This window comes from Phodopus roborovskii, unplaced genomic scaffold (genome assembly GCF_943737965.1).
Source record: "Phodopus roborovskii unplaced genomic scaffold, PHOROB, whole genome shotgun sequence".
NCBI lineage: Eukaryota > Metazoa > Chordata > Mammalia > Rodentia > Cricetidae > Phodopus > Phodopus roborovskii.
In genome coordinates this window covers 24,652,549-24,674,246 of record NW_026126480.1, presented here as the reverse complement: position 1 = coordinate 24,674,246, position 21,698 = coordinate 24,652,549, and the positions used below count along the sequence as shown (strand labels likewise).

General features: G+C 40.7%; 1 protein-coding gene across 13 annotated transcripts in view; it reads left to right on the top strand.

Moving 5' to 3' along the window:
- The window catches only part of Sox6 (SRY-box transcription factor 6), a 580,992-nt gene that overhangs the window by 545,258 nt on the left and 14,036 nt on the right, over window positions 1-21,698 (top strand). For all 13 annotated transcript variants that reach the window (XM_051192737.1, XM_051192743.1, XM_051192732.1 and 10 more), the window contains one exon: window positions 3,751-3,859. In XM_051192737.1, the coding sequence (XP_051048694.1) occupies window positions 3,751-3,859 (109 nt within the window). The remainder of the gene's footprint in view (window positions 1-3,750; window positions 3,860-21,698) is intronic.

Here is a 21,698-nt window from a genome sequence, read left to right as displayed (position 1 = left end):
CTGATCTAAGTGTCCCAGTTTACATTATGGCCTTTACTGCCTCTGTTTGATGGAGTGATCAGTAAAAATTTAATGACACTATAAAATAATAAAAATGTCATTAATTTACCACGGATCTTGGATGCAGTGGTTGTAAAGTTACATTAATAAACAGAATATTTTTTACAACAAAAAGCATTGTTACGTGGGAACATATAAATAACGCACATAAATTTAAGAGCAATTTTACTGTGAGCACACACATTATTATGGAATAGCCAATAAGTGTATAAAACACAGTATATAAAATTTTATTAAAATATACTGTGCACATCAAAAATTCAGCTTTTATCTAAGTGCAAAGAAAAGCCATTATTGTGTGCTTACTGTTTTATCACTGTTCCTTCCTCAGACCACAGTTTCACATTTGTTGCCAGGAAGAGGTAGCTGATTTCCTTGCTTAAATGAGAACAAACCCCTGGTCTTTTATTTACCTCCAAATTCATCCTCTCTCCACTGATGCCTACATGTAATTGATCAATCTTGCTATGGTAGGGAGGGAAAAGTTGCTAATTTAATGCAAAGTTAAAAATAATGCCAGAGGATCTGAGTGGTTTGTTCACTGACTCTAGAAATAAGGGATAATCATCAGAGTCTGTCTGTCAGCAGCCCCATCATTGATTCCGATAACACATGGAGATGATGGATGCTACCATCTTGTGGCTTCTAACATTTAACATTCATCAGCTCTCACTAACGGGGGCTTTATCATTTAAATATCTTTATTTAATATGCAACATCTACCTCATACATCATAATTTCAAAGCACTTAGAGAGCCAATAGTCCCTACAACACAGCAGAGCTGACTTTTAATTTTTTTTCCAGTAACTTTCATGTTGCCTCTATGTTTGTGACTGACAATGCATAAGTGAGAGTCTGCTTTCCACTATCAACATGAAAACAAGGGGAATCTCAAGAGTAGGCACGGGGTCAAGTTCACACTGACGAATTTTGCTCTTATCTCTAAATCACCCTACTTGGGAGTTGTGTACATTGGGAGAGATAGTTCAAGGGGTAGGGATGGGTTGTTTGTGATCTAAGGACATGCCCTTTTCTGTCTGTGTTCCTTATAGTGACAAACCCATTGTTGTTTAACAGCCAGAGACTTAGCTTCTTACACTGAAGCATCTCCATACTGGATCAGTGCCCATAGCCATGATCTGTTTTTGAGGCTCATGTCCACTGTACTGGTAAAGCTGTGCCTAACTTAGCTACACAGACCTAACTGGGAGACTCCAGGCGCTCCTGTCCTAAGGTTCTGTGGATGGCAAATAAATATTCTGAGCTATTCTTTGAAGAAAAGAAGGAAATCTTCTGGGAGACTGGGTGGAAATTTATATGAAAGGGCTTGGCTTTGCAGGGCCCTGCTTTAATCTGAAACACAGTGCTTAATATTATCAAATTGAAAATGCAACCCACTGCCCCCAACACTTTTTATCATTGATTTATTTTCTGCCTATTTAACCAGTATTTCATAGGATGCTCTTCCTTGTCTTCTATGCTGTCAAAATATTGATATTTTACAGGGCAAGTATCTTTGCAGTAGAATTTTTTTTCAATGATGTCAGAAAAATTGCTTGACTTCAAAGACACGGTGAATGTGTTGTGGAGCGTCCTGGATGCTTTTTGTTATGATTAAAAACAAGCTGATGCTACTGCCTTGCGAGTGCACGTCACTTTTAGAAAAGAAAAGATAGCATCATCATGTAAGCTCTGTTGTCTTGGGTTTCTTACAAAGCATGGCATGTAATCTTCCCTCTTCTCCTTCCCTGAAAAAAAAAAATACTGATATTCTTTCAGGAACTTTTTTTTTTTTAACTGAGAATATTTTCCAGTAAAATCAAAGAAAATGAATGACTAGAAAGATCCTTGGAATATGCATAATGATAGGTTGCATAGTGTTGTCTTTTAGAGAAAGTTGCCCTGCCCCCACCTGCCATGAAAATGCAGTGAAATGTTGTTCTTCTGAGAAGATAGAAGGACTCATGGCCTGCACCAGAGGCATTTACATGAAAATATGCCAGAGAAACAATGCCAGAAACAAAGGTTTGACTCTGTTTACATCACCACAACCCAAAGTGCTACTCAAAAATAGAACTGGGCTGATGGAAAGCAGCTGTCCTTCCCTGACCACGTGTGAAGCTCCCACACATCTCATGGCTGTGGTGGCTTTATGTTCTGTACTGCATCTGAGTTAACTTGTTCCCATGGAGCGGTGTTTTCACATGAGGAGGCATTAGGGAACCTCATTCACTTCGGTTTTGATTTTCAGCCTGTCTTTTGTATGTGTTGTATTTCAAAGGTTTCCCCACACTCAGCTATTGAAACTAGTTAGTTAGTGTTACCCAGTTGGAGAAATGATGTCTACATAATTGTGTTTTGTTGCAAAGCTTTCCTAGAAGCAGTGCTAGATTAAAGCACAGCTTAGGCTGTGTTTTCTTCCAATAAAGATTTCAACGTGGTCTCTGATGAAGGGGAACTGGAAGATTTACTGCAACAATTTGACTGATGGGAATTAATTATAGAAATATAATGATATTCAAAAATAATCGTATTAGAAAGCACAAACGCAGTGAGGCTGTACAAATGAGGCACATCCTCTATCAAGTAATTGTATGTTTGCTCCTTCCGAATATTTCCAAGTTTCTAAACATCTTACAGAACGGAACACTCGGCATGTTTCCATCAGATGCCGAACATGCTCGGTGCAGAACTAGGTCATTGAACAATAGACTGAGCAGCAATCAGCACTCTACTGCTGCATAATGCATTAGTATAACATGCAGAAACCATTCCCAGAGCTGCAAGCTGCTATTTCATGTCTGTACATTCAAGCTGACATGTCATTTAATATCGTTTCATAGTAACGAACAACAAGGCTTCATTCATTCATAAGGATAACACAAAGCCAAGTGTGAGTCGGCAGACTAAGCATGGAGATGGGAGGTGAGAATGGGGTACCAGTCCTGTATTTATACAGATCACACCACCATACTAATGATGGCCAGTGTGCTCCTGCCACTGACCTGAGAGGTGGAGGGCTCCTTCCCTCCTTCCATTGTGTTGCCTCAGACTCCTGCTCTTAGAAGAACTGGCGAATAAGCAAACACCTTTGGAGTTCCCTTCTAAAGCAGCAGGAGTTTTGAACCTTTCTGGCTTCTTTACAGGGTGAGAGTCACACACACTTCAGTTCACAGGAACTCACAGTTGAAAGACTTGCTCCAAGCAAAGGAATAATGCTGATGTCCACTCAACTAACATTGGCAAGTTTGCCTTTGGACCACTGGCATATAAAGTTCTAATCTGTACTTTTCTCTAGAATACTGAACAAAATCATGATCTCTAAATGATAAGGTTGTTTAGCAGTAGGCTTTAGTAAAAACATTCTTAAAGTTTTGCACATCTGGCCCCTCTCTCTTCATCACATTTCTTGTAGATTCCAGAAGCAAATCCAACACATAGGGGAAAGGACAGGGCAAGAAGTGCTGGCCGGTTCCCTGTCACAGCCTCTCCTTCCTTCCAGGTTTGGTCTTGTAGACACTGCTGTTTTTGTCAGCAGCATGCTCAGCCTGCAGTACTCTCTAGAACTTGAGTGGGTCAGACATGATGTTCATAAGGGCATGCTTTGCCAATGAAGCAAAAGAGAAATGTGAAGAAAGCAAGTGGCTGCTGTGAAGCTAGAATAAGCCTCTGATTATTCTTTGTCCTAGGAAAGAACACGCTTTGAGAACTTGGGGCCCCAGTTAACAGGGAAGTCTGGTGAAGATGGGAAGCTGGGCCCAGGTGTCATTGATCTCACTCGGCCAGAAGACGCAGAAGGTGAGTGGCTTTTCCCTGGCTTGTGTTTCTGAAAGTGAATATGAGTTAGGCATGGGATCCTTGTGGCCATTTTTGGGAGTCACTATCTGAATTCTCTAGGCAAAAAAGGAAATGTTGATCCTCAGTATGTATTTAAGTTGAGGACTTTGAGACACTGCTGGATTCTCTATTTCTGAATGCACAGCAATCCATGTACCTCAAGATATGATTTTAAATTTTTAGTGAAAAATCCCACTATATTCCCATGAACAGATACTTGAGTATCACCTACCTCATCAGAGTCTTATTGAGAAAAGAAGAAACACACAAAGAGGACTTCTTTGAAGAATCTAGCTCAAGCAATTTCCTGGCACAGTCAAGCTATTTGGGACTAGCTGACAGATTCAGCAGAAACCTACTGGTTGCTTAGGAAAGACCCAGCTCTGGGCCTGTGCACTAACCATGGTTGAATCCTGTTCAGTGTTCATTCATTGGAAGAGAAGCCTCGCTCTCAGGATGTCTACCTGCAGCTCTGTCAATGCCTGTCCTCGTTGCTTCCTTTCTGTTTGTTTGTCTTAAATGCACCAAGCAGCCGTCAGCAGAAATTGTTCCCTAGAGGCCGGGTACAATTTATAGGTTAGGTCAGCACTTTGCTAGTAATGTGGCCTGGTTATTTACTGTGTCATCACAGAGTGGAGACTGGCTTTCCCGTTAGCTGTTTCTCTGGCAGAATCCATCCCACCAGTCAGGAAAGATTAATTTGCTCTCTTAAGAGTAACAAGATCCTTTACCCATATCAGACCCTACTGAAAGTCCTATTTTAGCTTGAAGGAAGAATCTTACTAGTTCCCCATTTACTGGCAAAGTTTCTTCCCAGCAATATCCAAACAGGACATCCCCAGGCAGTTTGGAAATCCCTGGTATGAACACTGAGAGCTTGATGGTGTCAGACAGCAGCAAGGTGTCAGAATCTCCAGGAGGCATAGCTTCCATGTCAGGTGGAGATACTAATTCCTGAGGGTAGTCCCGCACAGGCGCAAAGGGTCAACATAAATGTTGGAAGGTGTGTGTACATATTTGTGTGTGCTTATGTGATAGGAAGAGAAAAACACAACAGAGAGGAAAGAAAGAGATAAGGAGAAGGAAAGGGGAAGAGGAAAAGGAAGGTGAGTGGAAAGTGAGAGATGGAAACTTAAGAATGGGACTCAACCTGCTCTCCTCCACGAAGAGCATATATCAAGGGTACACTGACATTGCCATAGACACATTGACCAGCAGGCAATGGTTGAGATTCTTCTGTCTAACCAACCATGGAATTCAAATGATTGACATAATTAATAGTTTGACTGTGACACAGACAAAATAGCTTCCCTGGTGGTCTGCAAAGAAGTGTTTCAGATCAGACCCGCCTCAGTCTCCTTGCGAAGTTGTACTGTGAAGTGCCTAAATCTTTGGCTATATTTCGTGAGTCAAGCAATCTCCATCACTCTGGGGGAATCCAGTCTGTTCATTTGGCTATGAACCAGGAGTTACAGAGCCCTGTCACCTGACCCTTGTTCTGCCAGCACTTTCATTTGATTTCTTAACTATATATTAGCTATAAATATAGTGAGTTGCCTCTCAGTAACACTGCTAATCAAGTTGATGAGATTGTGTGAACAGAACTATTGGCCATTATAAAAAGATAAAAACTTTAACAGCAGAGAAAAATCTACAGAAGGATTGTGGAAATTCCACTCAATACCTACATTGTATAACTTCAGATATGTTTTCCTAATTACACTTATTTTTAGCAAACATCTGCCCAGTGCTAATATGCCAGAGGATCTGTTATTTTTACTGTCTTTTCTCATATAATCTTGAGATAATCTTTGAATAAGTCACTATATATTGTTGTTGTTATTATTATTAATAAAGTATTACTATGTAGCCCAGGCTGGCCTTAAACAATGTTCCTCTATTTTTCATAACACCTGGCTGGCATTATTTTTCCACATTTTTACATGTTAAAAGATTGAGGCTGAAAAAATTAAATAACATGGTGTAGGTGTAGGCCAGTAATGATAGAGATAAAATTGGATGGAAGATTCAGGCTATAGATTCATGCTATACCTCTGTATGGCCGGATAATTGTAAAGACTTCATTTTTCTGAACAAACGTCTTGTGACCTTCCTCAATAAGGCCCATTTCCTCTCCCCTAAATATAGCTGGTCATGCCATACATCAGTTCTCATGTTACGCCATCACATGGAACAACACGCTGATGAGTGTAACAGTAGACAGGCTGTAGTGGCCTAGGAGCTTACAGAGCGTGTGAAAACCTTCCTTCAGAAGCTTGCCCAGAGTTGCCATTGAGACCTCATGTGCCTCTGGGGGACTGTGAGTTCATGAATGGAGTCAAGTTACCTGCACTAATATGGACAGCAGTGCAGTGCCTTTGTGAGGACTTCTGGGATGGGGAGCAGCCTTCTGCTGACTCCAGGCTAGTTCCTGGCATCTGTTCAAGCCTGAGCTGATTGCAAATCCTGCTGGAGTTACAGTTCATATTAAAGTTAGGATAATTAGTAGGTAAAAACAATAATCTCTCTACTCTGCTTATTCATATTCCCCTCAGCTAAAGATTGGAACGGGGCTGGAGGGACAGAGTAACAACACACAAGTGTGTTTACTCACTCACTAAGCCCATGTGGTCCAGCAAAACAAACACTCAGCCAACATTTCTTGAGTGCCTATGGTGTACCAATCCGCTGCACTAGACCCTGGGCAAACCATGTGAAGTTGAAACAATGATGCCCTTCAGCAGCTGGAGCTTATGTCTAGTGAGGGGATACAAGAGTCATGGGGAAATCTGTGCATGAGTGCTTTAGCATTACATAGAACACAAGTCTAAGAGTAAGATTTTGTGGTCCTCTACCAAGCATGCAGAAAGCAAGCTCTTTAGGGAGGCTGAGATGAAAGGTGAGCTATGCCTCCAGCATGGAAGATCACTTCCTTCCATCTATGCACAAACATCTCCAGGTTCCCTCCAGCCTTGGCACAGTCATCTCAAAGGCCTGTGCCCTCCTTGCGCTTCTTGACCCTCCTGTAGGGCTTCTTAAGTACAAAAGTAAGTCACCCAGAAGACAGGTCCTGTCCCAGCCACGCTTCCCAAGACTGTCTGCCAGCCATGCAAAGGATGGTGTTTCTCAGTAAGCAGCTTGAAGGTCTGCTCCATAGCATTGGGCATGGAAGCAGCAGAGAAAAGGTCACCCAAAGAGGCAGCTGTGCATGTGTATTAACCACTCATCAACATCAAATGACAAAACTGTAAGCAAGGAAAACAGAAATTAGAAATATAAAAGGCAAATGTCTTCAAAATTTTATTTTTAAAGTCCAGCTGTTATTTGGCTTGAATGTGACAAGACAGCATTTCTTGTTCACCGTGATATTTATAAAGCTACGACTTCACTGGTGCTGGGGACTTAGGAAGCATGGTTAAGGTCCTGTTATGTTTAGAAGCTGATGAAGACTTAACTTGTATCGAATCCACACAACATTTTAACTTCCCTCTAGGACTTGTTAGAATGGGAAGACTTGATTGGTTGGGTTTATGTCCTTGTATTTAAAAGAACAAACCACTGTAGAACTGTTCATAGACTTTCTGTGTAGTGTTTCCCCTCTCTTGGCTCTTTATAGGCAAGAGTTCACTTCCTACCCCAGTCTTGTGACTTCAAAGTTCCATGGTGTAATGGAAAGGGGTCTGGCTTGGTTACTGGGGGGATGTTTGAATAAATGCTCTTCTGCTCAATGGCTGCAAACAAATGACTGATGCCCCCCGCAGAAGTATCTTTATCATTTAAAAGAGGCATGTTGGATTTGATTATCTCTATGTTTCCTTCCAATCCCATGGTTGTTGTAATGGTCTTCAGAAAACAGTCTGTTTCTAGTGAGGAAAATGATATATCCACAGGAAGCTCAGTCAGTTCCATTTAGGTTTTTATTTTCAGAGAAATAAGAGAACAATGCCTTCGAGGATATACTTCTGGCACCTGCTGAAGTGAGTTTTCATGTTCTTTGTGCTTTACTGTTTATTAATGAAAACAGCACTTCGGCAGCATTTGTTGCCTATCACACATGCGCTGCTCCTCCCCCTGCATATGCTCTCTTGATCTCCCTTCCTCCTTCCTTCCCCTTTTCCCTCTTCCTTCCCTTCCCTCTCTTCTTCTCCCTTTCTCCACCCCCAATCTTTTTCTCTACTCTTTTTCTCCTCTCCTTCCCCCTCAGTTTCCCTTTGAACCTGTGGTTTTACATTGCTTTGCAGAATGTTTCCTCCTTTACCTTCAGCTAATATGCACTAGCCTTGGAGGGATCTGTCCTTCATTTTTATGTGAGGAGCAGTGAAATATGCACCTATCCTTTAGGGACAAGCTCTGAAGATGATTGTCTTTGGCTGATTTTTGTAACCTGCATTGGAACTGTAGCAGTGTGTTGTCCTCTGAGTTAGGCTCTCAGGTAGATTTTATGGAAACGTATGTCTCCATTCCAGGGACTCGCTGTGTAGGTGTGTGGCTCTCAGAAGCTCTCCTTAGCTTCAGAAGTGGTACTGGATCACAACAAAAGTTGCCTTTCTTAAAACAACTCCTCCTCCCCTCTTCATCTTTTTCCTTCCCCTCCTCCCTCCTCCTTCTCCTCTTTGAACCTTTGATTGTTCCAGAGTCTTCTATGTTAGGTCAGTTTTGTTTATCACCAGAATAAAGCTCTCTACCTGTAGAAACAGAAGACGCCTGTGTTTCCTTCTTTTCCTTCTGCGTCAGTTAGCATTCATGCCCTCTCTGGGCAGCCCTACTTCCCCTAGGGCCCATACTCTGAAGTCTTTTTCTCCTTTCTCTTGGCCCCTCTGGACCCTTACTCCTACAGGGAAAAGAAAGATACTCCCATAATATGGGACTCATTGGAGGCAGCAGAAGAGGCTGTGGCCTAATCTGAAGTGGGTTTCAAATGCCATGGCTACTTGTGCCTTGGGGTGTGAGGGTCATTAATTCAAGCCCACCAGAGTACACAGCTTTCCCTTTCAACACCAGATCCTCACTGGGACAAAGGAAAGGTGTGCTGACACCTGCAGTTTCGGGTGAGCAATCCTCTGTCTGGTCCCTGAGAAGTGGAGGGAGGCTTCACTTTGTTCAGGTGATCCAGAGTATCATTCTAATGCAATACAATCCATAGACACACTGACTGATGTTAACATGTTGACAGATGATGGTAGAAAGATAATAAAAGTCTCTGTTTTTCTGTAATAAAGCCATTATATCTCTATGAGAACATGAAACTGCCAGTACAGTGGAGACATTGTGATTCACATCATGGGGTAATCTCAGACCTGAGCGGAGGAGTGAAAGCAGCTAGCTCTCTTGGCTGCTGGTGCTGTATGTCCAGTACAGTGTCAGGCACATAGCCTGAGTTCAGAGCCTACCCAACACAACATAGGTGGATGCTTTAAGAAACACGTCAGGTTTATTATGTGCTTGATTTTGAATTAATTTTGGGCCACTGTGTGTCCAAGGGCCTTTTACTGTTAGCTAAATGATCATGTGCGGGTACTGAACCAGAGATTCAGAAGTAGTGACATCATTTAGATGGTTTCTAGTGACAGGGCTGTTGGTTTCTTTAACTCTCTAATTTTACTGCCTTGTAATTGGACTCATTTACCCTTAACACAGCTAGAATATAGCAAATATCAATTAGGGACCACATGATCATGCCATTCGTTTGTTTGTCTGTTTCTGTAGTAGTGAGATTTGAATACTGAGCCTTGCCCATGCTAGGCAAGTGATCTAGCACTGAGCTATACCCCCATCCCAGTGTAACCTTTTAGATAAATGATAAATTTTTTTTTTGCAAACTAATGCTAGAGCTGGTGTGTCTTTTCTCAGAAGGGTGTCAAGCTGCTAGAAGATGTACCAGGAATAAAGGGCAAAGGAATATAAATAGAGAAGACTTCAGTGAATCAGAAGGTCTGTTAGCAAGGACTGTACTTCAGGCCCATCATCTGGCCCTGTATGACTGCCTGAAGCAACATGTCCAGGCATATTAGAGACCCCAGGCACTAGTAGGCAGGCACTAAGGCAAGCTGGGCAGTGAGGGAGGCCTGAGATGTGGTAGGGATGAGTAACAGCTGCACAGGCAGGGACATGAGCAGGGTTCACAAAGCCTTCAGCTCTGGGCTAACTGTTGTATGAGTATCACAAAAATGTATTTTACTGTGGATATAAACCGGTTTAGAGGCTCCTGTGCACCAGTTTATATCAGCTCTATATATAAAGTGCAGGGCTCTTAAACAAGCAAATAAACTTCTCTTACAGAAATATATTTGCCGTGTCTTAAAAGCTCCCAAATAACTTTTAATGTTGGGAGAAAACAATTTCCATTGAACTCTTCAAGTGATAGATGGGCCTGATGGGGCAAGAGAGTGAAATGTCAAGGGTTTTGTGTAGCTGCATCCCGGTGCTTCATAAGGGGAACTCAGGCTGCTTCCCATAGTTGCTGGGCTTAAAGAGTCAAGCGCCCATCCACCTGTGAGGAACTGAGCCCTGTCCAGTGAGAGGTTTCTCTGTAGATTGACTGCACTGTAAAGATCTGCCAGTGACAGAATGTACAGTCACCACACACACACACACACACACACACACACACACACGATACTCTTCAGACAGAATTCCTTATCCTGAGGAAGAGGAAGAGATGCCTGTCTGTGTTATTGGTATGTCACAGAGTGGTCCCTACAGCAAACAACTCTACAGCAAACAAATAATGAGGATTAATAAGTACCTCCTACCATGAAAATCAGAACCAAGACAAGAACAGCCAGCATAAGCTTCCTCAGGACTGCTTCCTCAGCCATGGGACTGTGGGCTCCATGTAAACCAATCTACTAGAGTGAGCATGCTCACACAGGTCTAGCTAACATGTATATACAGACTGTGTAGCTCTTGAGACATGATCTTTGTCTAGGCCCCTGTCCCAGAATCCTCCTCTCCTGGTAGCAAGAGCCATTATGCTTTCCATATGAAGCTGATTTTTAACCATTTAAAAAATAGAACATGAATTCTCGGAAGCATCAACCAGACATGAAGAGATCTCAGAAAGAAGACAGATGCTAGTACAGTCACTAGTTCTACAGAAACAAAAGATCACCACTGCTCCCCACCACACACAATGCTGCAGGTCCTCGGGGATCCAGTCCCTGTGCTGGGAATTTACATGCATTCCCCCCATTCCTCCTCACTTAAATGCTGCAAAGTAGAAACTAAAAATCCTCTCATATAGGCAGGTGAAATTTATAGGTCAGAGAAACAATTCACTTATCTAAGAAAGATTAAGTGTATAATTCATACTCAGAACTATTGAAATGCACACATAGAACCTTAGCTGTACTGTTTCCCAGTTTTCCCCAAAAAGTGCAGATGAACCAATGGTCTTTGTTGGAATAGCTTTTCCTATACTTTTCATTAAAAATTAAGAAAAATAACACACATAAAACTTTATTTTTTCATACTTTAAAGCATCCATATAGCAGACCCTATTAGTTATTCTGATGAAGTTTCAGGATGGAGATTTATGCTGGCTTTTGTAGTTGGAGCCACTACTCTGAGCTGAGCCCTTGAGCCACCTCTTTCCCATCCCCTTTATATACCCTAGCTTTGAAGACAAAATTAAGTTTTCCTGCATTCTCTTAGTTTAATGTCAACGAAAAAGGCTCCCAAGAACAAATGAAATAAAATGAAACACAGAAGAGAGAGGGGCCAGTGAAATTCATTGCTAGGAGTCTGTGGAACTAAGTGTACAGGTGGTTGAGACAACTCACTGTGCCATTCTTGACATTCATGCTGATGGCAAGAATGTGATCTTGGGGCAGTAATACTGGAGCTGCTAGTGTGCTTTTGTCATTTACTAACTGAGACTCAGGGGTCATTTGACTTCCCATTTTCTCCCTGCAGAACAATAGGTGTGTATTAAGTGTTCTTTTATCCCTTTTATGTACAAGTTCTCTGATTTTATGAGCATGTCTTTCCTAATTTTATGCTATTCAAGGAAGGTTTCATTGTGTGGTTTTATGAGTTCATGCATGCATTCGTTTACACATTTACACACACCTTATGGCACTGGCAAGTTCAGACACTCTTATGCTCTGCCAGCATTATCCAGGAAGTGGTGAGGTAGCAGATGAGAACTGCTCAGTGTGACAAGTCAATAGAAATAGAAATAGCAAAGGGAGGCATGACAGTGTGTGGTTCTCAAACAGTCATAAGGCATATGTTTTTTTTTTTTTTGGTTGTTGTTGTTTGTTTGTTTTTGTTTTTTTTTCCATCACAGCTATTCTTACCAGACACTGGACAGGATATAAGAAATCAAATGGGGACTGAGTTACTATCCACCTGTAGAAATTTCCAGATATCAGGGAAACAACAGACACATCTCTAAAATCTCTACTGTGGCAGATAGTTGCTATTTCCTGCTATCTAGGTACATGGTTCAGCATTGACTTTATGACAGAATGTGCTAGGCCTTGGGGTGAGCTATGGATAGGAGGACATCATGCACTAACTGCATTTGAAGAAGGTGGGCACATGTAACTGGTGATATGGATAAATTAGGGTAAGCATCAAGTTAGAGGTAGGCATAAAGCACAAGGTACCTCCTACTGGAACCTAGAATGCTTACTCAAACCTGGCAAGCATGTCAGACCTTCATAGGATGAATAGTCCTTAAAATGTGTCTGCAGGGAGTGAATGCAAGATGAGCATGCCATTGCGGGAAAATAGAGAGCTGGGATTCATAATGTGAAAACAATGTATAGGAACTAGAGGTAATGCATTACTCAAAAACAAACCAAAGATCATGCTTTGAGGAGAGCAGCAAGAGACAGTACCAGAGTCATAGAGATGAACAAAATTAGCTGCTGCTCTGGAGGCTGAGACTCATGCAGGGAATGGGTGGGGCACTGAGAGGTTTAGATATAGGAGTGGCCTGGTCAGAAGTGAATGTGTGATTGCCCACTCTGTCTGAAATCAAAACGTGGTATTTCTGTGGAGGCTAGAGTATTCAAACCTTGGAAGTAAGAATATGAACCAGAAGGCTAGATTTTAAAGTAGTCTGGCAGAGGTCTGGAAGGCTGAGGCAATCAGTAAGGGAGAATTGGCAAGATGTATCAAGTAATGTCTTGTTTATAAGCTTTTCTTTGCCTTGGTTTGTGCTTCATTTCATAGTCTGGTAAGAGCAAGGGCTGGGTGAAGCCAGAAGCTGCTGAGCTGCATGAATTATTTAGATCACCAGCTTTCAGCAGTCTCTGTGTCCTCCATGGGCCTCTGCTTTTACCAGAGGCTGGTTCCCCTGAAGTCCTAGGAAGCCTAGCTTGGTTATTGTCTTATCTCATACCCAGTGGCCTCCAGTTCAGGCTTAAATGTTGTTTTCCACCTAGGCTCACCAGCACAAGAGCTTTCTTGAGGTACACATGGAACACATGTAAGTGGAATATTCCGTGCTCTGTGCCACTTTCAAGTCATTAAAATAGAGAAGTCGAAAGTCATCCCAGCTGCCATGGGAGTCTGTAGCTGAAACAAGCTAAAGGATTCTGTTCAGCTATCTGTATAAAGCAAGTATAATTTGGGATTAAAAAAAAATTAAACCAAAATCTAGAACAGGAGACTGCTGAGCCACGGGTGAGAATTCCCTTCATTTTGCAAAGCCACGGGCCACACGCACCAGCTCACCACAAAGTCATTAAGCCTTTTTAAGCTCAGATGAAAAACATTAACAAATACCACAAAAGGCTTTAGTATAGCCCCCTTTGTTCATTCACATACGGCACTTTATAACTCCTGTGCCACTTGCTCGTGTGTTTGTTTAAGCTGCCTCCATCAGGCTAGGCCTGAAAGAACAAAAGACATCTTGAGCAATCCTTAGCAGGAAATGGGCTAATCTAAACATGGTTTGTGACACTTTAAGTAGAATAGAAAGCGGAGGGATTGATTAGCCATTAATGTCCAATTGGCTCCATATGGATGTTGCAATAATAAAGCCTTTTTCAGGGCAGTAGCCGAGTTATTGAATTAGTCTATGTTTCCTCAGAAGTGACCTTAGGGAATTCCCTTTAGGTTCTTCTTGTTAATCTTTAAAAAAGAAGGGAGTTTCTAATAGAAAAACAGAAGCTCTGTCTATAGTAGCATTCTTATAACCCTGAAATCAGGGGATTCCTTAATTTAACATCCTTTTAATCCGTGCTATGATTTGGGTCCTCAGTGTTTTTCTGTAATTGTGCTTGCATCTTCAGGGGACAGCATTTGGGTCCTCAGTGTTTTTCTGTAAGTGTGCTTGCATCTTCAGGGGGCAGCATTTCAGAATGCAGTGAACTTCTTGGGTATGCTTAGCAGTGCAAGGGAGAGTATCTCCAGCTGGAGAATACTGGCTCTGAAATTCATTTTTCTTAAATCTCCCCATGGTGACCTGGGAACTTTGACCTAGAGGAGGTGTTCTAGACTGAAAGCTAGCAGAGCTTTCTAGGTGTGGCTGCTCCTTATTAATATGGTGGAGATTGGTTACTGCAGGAAATGGTCACATAATCTGTGAGCCTTGGTCTAAATGCTGTCTACATTCATACCCATTTGAAAGTGTGTGAGGACTGAGATCTGAGATTGTGTATTTTATGACAGCACTTTGTAAATATTGTTTTGTACACAATTACATAGCACACCTGGTATGATCTCCTGGAATGTGACTTCTGGCTTAGTCTATCAAAAAGCTAAGTTGTTTTCTAAAGGATCATTTTAGAAAAGTGACTGATTAACTGTTTCTGTATTCATTGAGGCTTTTGCTTTGTTTGTATACTACATGGGACTATCTGTATGTCCACCTTTATAGTTTATCTACTAAGTTTGTTGGTATAGACGAGTTCTTTAGTTGAAGTAAATGTAGGGTACTTGTCAGAGTGGAGTGTAGAATCCTGGGATGAAAACAGGTCTTCCCTACATTGGCAAGTGAAGAATTAACACCTTAGGCAAAGGACCACAGGTATCTTTCACTCCTGCATAGTTTTTCTTAGTTTTTCACCAGTCTGTAGCTCAGAGAGCCAGTCATCTATGGACTGTAGGTGTCTTCTTCGAGTCCATCCCCTTACAGCAGGCCAATGTCACTAATTTGCCCAGCTAGGGCCTGGCCTATAGCTTAGTGGGGAGGCACTTGCCTAGTATGTGTGTTGCTCTCCAGCACTGCAAAATAAACAAACGAACACACCTAGCTGATGATCTCTAAGGCAGCATGACAAGCCATGCCCTGCAGGCCTGGCAGTCTATTTCTCAAACATGATGAGCAATTGCTTCCCTCATGATGAAGGCTTTCTCAAGCTAACCACTAGGATAGCCAACTCCTTTCCCCAGTTTTTCTTACTTTCTTTCTTCTTAAAAAAGAAGAAAACAAATCTTAATTTCAATAAGCATTCTTGTAAGTTACCCTTCTGGTGGTAAGCAGGAACGGAAGTTAGCAAAGGGCTCTCCTGATTGGAGACACACAACTGTCAACAACAGAGAGCTGCAGCTCTGCCACAGCCATTTGGATTTGGTGGGATGAGTGTGGTGAACAAACTGAATGTGATTTTTAACTCCTCTTCCTAATAGTTCAAGGCATCTCCCAGAATTATTTTCTCATCTTCATTGTCCCTACTTACCACATAAGAGGCTACCACATGCATCAGGTAACTTAAAAATCCCAGAGAGAAACCATCATTTTAGTGAAAATGAAGCAGTCTAAAATTCTGTGGTTGTGCTACAGCATTAGGGCTACCTAATGCTGGCCCCACCTCCATTCACTCAGAAGCAAGTGATGCTAGCTTTCTGACCCTTCCTAATGATGTTGTTTTGGTGAACAAGAATGTCTTTGAGTTAATCATGACCTGAAAATACCACACATTTCTCAATTCTCCTAGGAAATGAAAAAAAAATCATTTTGTGAATTGGTTGGCTTTCCGGTTTAACATTTTATTGCTTTTATTTTTTTTATTAAATAGATTTTAAGACGTTTTTCTTTGGGCTATGTCTTATTACTTGTATACTTTATTTTTTTTAATTATTTTAAGTTTTGTCTATTACTGCTAGAATTTCGATGATATTTTTACAAAGAAATTTGCGTGTATTTTGGAGAGGCACTTGGGAGTAAAACTGTTGTACTGTAGAACAAACTGCCAGGAAATTATTTACTCTTTCACATTTCTGCTAGTTATCCCTATGCTTGCCAACATTTCATTTCTATGCCATTGTAGCAAATGTGAAATGAGATCCCATTGTGGTTTTAATTTGCATTTTCCTGATGATTAATTATACAGAATAGCCTTCCCTGCCTTCATTGGCTATATCTTCTTTTATAAACTGTTTTTCTTTTGGCATTTTTTAAATTAGATGTTTACTTTTATCCATTTGTTTTTAAGGAATGAACCCTTTATCCTGCCTCTTAGTCAGAGGGTAGAGTTGGTGGTAGGGAAAGCATGGCAGGAGGAGTGTGAAGTGGCTGTCTACTGTCTGCAGTCAAGAAGCAGGAGAAATGGGTGCTCTAAGTTTGTTGTTTCTATAGCTATTATTTAGATATTCTAGATTGAAAAGGCTTAGCAGAGAAATGAATTGAATGATTTTCTCCAGCCTTTTTTTTACATCCAGGTATTTTTGTTGTTGTTTTCTGTGACAGGGTCTCACTCTGTGCCCAGACTCACATTGAACACATTTTGTGACCACGCAGGCCTGGCACTCCTGATGACCCTTCTTTCTCAGTTAGTGGAGTGCTAAGATGACAGTTATATACCCATAGCTGGCCTCATATTCAAGTATGACTTTTGATGAATGGAACTTTTATTTTGATGCAGTTTCAATTTGTTGTTTTCTTCTTACAAGCTTAGAGCTGTGTGTGCCACCAAGAGACTCTTAACTTAAAGTCACTCTACAATATGGCTCTTTATTTTGTGTGGAGTGTTATAATTTTATTTTTGGTGTTAAGTCATAATTCATCTCAAATGAATTGTTGAGTGTGGAATGAGAGGTCAAAGGTCACTCTTTTTATTGTATTTATTCTCTGGCTTAGTGCTAGTTGTTGAAAGACTGTCAGTGTTCTCATTGTGGCTGCCATGGTCTCCCTCGACTAAAGTCTGCTAAGTCTTCCAGCTTTTTGCTCAAGCCTGATTTTCTTTCTTTCATGAGTTTTGAAATTATGTCAATATCTACAAGAAACTCTTTGAGAAATCAATAAGTTTGAGAAGTACTGAAAACTTAATGATGTAGACTTCTCTGCTTCACCAACATGGTGCATTCTTCATTTATTTAGGTCTTCTGATAGACCAAATGCTTTGTTTTGGTATAAATGCCTTGAATATGTTTTTGTTGAATTTTATATTTTACTGTCAGATATTATTATACATGTAAATTGTTTTTGAGACAGGGTCTCACTGTATAGCCAGCCCTAGCTTGCCTAGAACTCACTGTGTAGGCCAAGTTAGCCTCAAAATCATGAAGATCCACCTTCCTATATCTCATAAGTTCTAGGACTAAAGATATGTGTCACCATTTCTGGTTTATTTTTTTTTAGTGATTTTTATTGTTTACTGCCAGTGCATAGAAATACAATTGATTTCTGTGTTATTTGATATCACAATACTGAAAATTTTAATTACTGTAGTAATTGTCTTTGTAGATGCCTTAAAATTTTCTTTGCAAACAACTGTTTTGAACAGATAGTGGCATGTGCTCTTCTCTAACCTGTGTGTTTTTGTTGCCTGTTGACTAATGATGGTGAAAAGCAGCTGTTCAGTGTGGTATGAGCTGCAGGTTTCTTAAATGCATTGAACAGAAGAAGGCTTCCTGCTGTCCTGCCTTCTTGAGTACCTTATAATGAAAGAATATTAAATTTTGTCAGTACCAGTTTCTGAATCTGTGTTGGTCATATTTTCCTCTTTATTCTAATGTAATAAGGGAGGTTTATTACTTGAGTTTTAGCTTTCTAACTCTTCTTACATTCCCGAGATTTAAAACTCAAAGTCAGTTGCCCTATTGGTTGGCAAGCGCTCCTTCTTCCTCCATTGCTGTGTTTGTGATGATGATCATCATTACTCTCTTACTTGTCAGAAATTTCTCTGTGAATCCATGTCACTAGGAAAAAATAGGATTAGATTTTCCCAGGAGGTTTCTGGCTTATAAATTGTTTTTCTCAGCTCTCAGAGAATTCATGCTTTCTACTTATTTAGTAACTGTGTCTTTTAAGCAATTTGTTCATTTTATCTGAGTTGTCAGATTGATGAAAATTCAGTCATTGATAATATCCCTTTATTGTCTTTTTGATGTGACTAAGACCCATAGTGAAATTCCTCTTTCAATGTCAGTTTTGATGTTTTTTTCCCCTTGCTGTCTGTTGATTAGTCTGAAATAGGTACGCCAATTTTATTGATTTTTTTTCAAATTACTAAGTCTTCGCTTTTAAAAATTATCTTTATTGTGTCTCTCTTCTATTTCATTGGTTTTCATTCTGAAAAAAAAATCTCTGAATTAAAATTGAGTTATTTAGCTCATTTTTTATCTAAGGTGATGTTGAATGTGATGGGCTTAAGTCATATAATCTGCCTTGTAAAAACCCTTCTCTCTGCCTGCACGTTGCTTCTCCATGCCCGTGTCCCCAGTGTCCAAAGCCCCCCTCTGTTCCACTGCTGATCTGTCAGGTCTGTTTCTAATGGTGTTTCTGAGGGTGTGTCAGAGTCCCCGATTGTTCATACAGTTAGATTTTTGCCACTTTAGCAACTTGGTTCCATTTTCTATCCTAGCTTCCTGAGCCACTATGCTATTGCTGTTTCTTATTATTCTCTTTATCATTCATACCTCGAAAAACCTGAGAGATCTCCCCTTTTAACTGTGGAATTTAGGGTTTAGAACTGGAAGCTGGAGTCTGTGTTCTGACACCTTAAGCAACATTGATGGGCTTTCTGTTTGCATCTTGTCACTCAGTACATGCATACTGGGAAGTATTTTCTTGTGGAAACTTTGTAAAAATAGGATTTCATTACATGAAATTCCTTTACTTCTGGAATACAGTCCTCTGCAGTTTCTGCTTGATTCTGGTAGCTCTCTGATGTCTTCAGATGGATGCCCAGAATTTCAAGGGTTTGTCTGTTTCAGGTTTGGTCTAATAAAAACTATCTGCTACTACTAGAAGCAAGGGTAGATTTTCTCTTACTCCACTTTTTTTTTTTTTTAATCCAATCTGACACATGTAAGGTTTTAAAGCCTTTCAGAAAGTATTTAGGCATCATCTTTCTCCGTCCCTTATGTGAGTTCACAGTTAATCACTGAGACTGTTTGGTGGTATTCGCTTATTTAGCTTTTGCTTTGATCTCCTCTAGAATACATTTGTTCTCCTCAGCTTAAATACCTTAAAGGCTTCTGAGGTTGGCATTCAAGGTGCTTAACAATCCAGCCCTGTTTATTTTTCTAATTTTGTCTGTTAGTATTCTCCTCCCTTCTCCACAAACTCTAGCCAGTGCCAGTGTCTTACTGTGCTGGAGTTGCAAGTCTGTGTCTATTCATACTGATTCCCTGGAGTACTTTGAGACCATGCTCAATGAATCTTGCCCTTCTTTAAGGGTTCAAGCAGTAATCTATCTCTGAAAGCTCCCTGTGATGCACCTCTGTGTAGCCCAAGGATGCTCAAAGCCCCTCTTCCCTTTTGCAGTGTTCTGAAATCACCTTTGTTAACACTGGTGTGTAACTTTTAGCTAGGTATTATTTCCCTATCCAAATAACCCCTGAAAAATTCTAGTGTCTGTGTTAATTACCTCGTGGAGATCTTTGCTGGTGCTTCCAGTACACTGAAAATTTATTGTGAGAGTTTGCCAAATTAATCAGTAGGGGTGATTCCCAAGCGCAGTATAGGAATATCCAGCATGTCTTTCAGAAAACTTTATATATACACAAACCCACATTGAAGACTCGCTCACCCAGATAGCCCCTGGGATTTACCCAGGAAGGCCCCTCTGTAAAATTAGTTCAGGACCATTGCCATAGGCTGTGATGGTGAACTGGGCCTTCTTAACAACCCACCTGGAAAAACTCAATTTTCTGTCTTTTCTCAATCACTCACTGCACAGCTTCCTAGTTTCCTAAAGAAATCTTTGTTTTGGCAGCTCCTATCCTCTCCCTGCAGATGCCTTTTGTTTAGCTGAAATGCTGTATTTACACAGCCTTCTTTGGAGATGAAGGGTGAGTTAACCAACACAACCTCCCGAGTGCAAGGACACTGAACAGAGCAGGAGGTCCCAGCAGACAGGGGTTTCAACCTCCTGGTAGGAACTGCTGTCCTTTGGGCCTTCAGTTGCGGTCCTTGGGGCTGCTGATGCTGGTTGGTAAGGACTCGAAGGTCAGCAGGGAAGCTGAGGTCCTGCATCCATTGCTGTGAGTCTATACTCCTTCCAGCCACTTTCTATGGGATCCTCCATTGTTAAAAGTCCCTCGTGCAACACTGAGTGGTCCCTATCAGACTCTGGTGCTGGATTTTGATTTAAGAGTTGGTTATTTTAGAAAACAAAATACTTTTTCTCTATGTGCTTAATGATATTTTCAAAAGTGATTTGGCCTTGGTAGCATATTTGATATATAGAATTTAAAAGTTTAGAAATAATACATAATGTCCTGTAAAACATTTTGTATCTTTTTAAGGGGATTTTAAAAATTGTAATTTTCATTTTTTAACTCTGAATATACATGCATGCATAGTATATGTATTTTTAGGGCTACAACAGTCCCCAGACCTCTCATACCACCATGATTTCTGTCAGTCTGTGGGAGGGTAAAGCATCCCAGGTCATCATGAAATAGCATTGCAAAGGAAGACTTGAGAAGCTAGCTATTGGGTTTTGCTAGTAGAGAAGAAATGCCAGCAGTAAAAGCAAGTTCTGAATGTTAATCACCTGTGGCATAATAGTTAACTTAGAATAATACTGACATGCTTTCACATCTGACATTCTCCACAAACCTGTCTCCTTTTATGTGTACACATGCCAGTATATAAATTGCTGCATCCATGTCAGTTGTAAAGTAATGGCACCGAGGGTGTCATAAATTACCACAGTGATCCTCAGGAGAAGACACTGTCGTATCTGAATGAGTGTTTCACTTCCAGAGTAATGCATGCCTTCATCTGGCCCAGCAGTCAGCATATTGCCCCATGTTGATGGATATTGTCAGCTGGAAACTACACTGCATTTCACTGCACAATAAACATGGCTGTCAAACCCACATAAAGTGAAATCAATTTATCCTGTATGGTCAGTGCATTTTAAATGAAATTAATGTACTGTGGGTATGGTGGCAAAAAGGTAGCATATTAGTTATGCATCTTGGAATCTGAGCCTTTCTGAGTAATGCTTCATTCTATATAGTAGGCTTAGGGAAGGGCTGTTTATAAAATGTATGTTATTTTTTTCATAATCTTCAGAAAGTAGCCTCGTTGCCCTCCTTTATGTTGAGGTAAAAATTCATAATATTAACCAAATTTCATCCTTTTATCCTGTCTTTTGTCTGTAGTAAATAATAACCATATTTTCCAAATAATAGCACCCCTTAATGTCCTAATTTATTATTGGCTTTGACACAAACAAATTGCTCCTTAAGCAAGGTATCTGGAAATAGGACAGAAGGACTAGAGATTGATGGGGTATGTTGCTGCTGCAGAACTCCACTACCTGCACTGAATGAATGGATTGTTCTAGAAAATCGAGGTGTTGGTTTTAATGCATACTAAATTTGAGGGGCAGGATTTCTAGTTTGTGTATTAGGAACACTGGCTGAGGCCATCAACTCTGCCAAC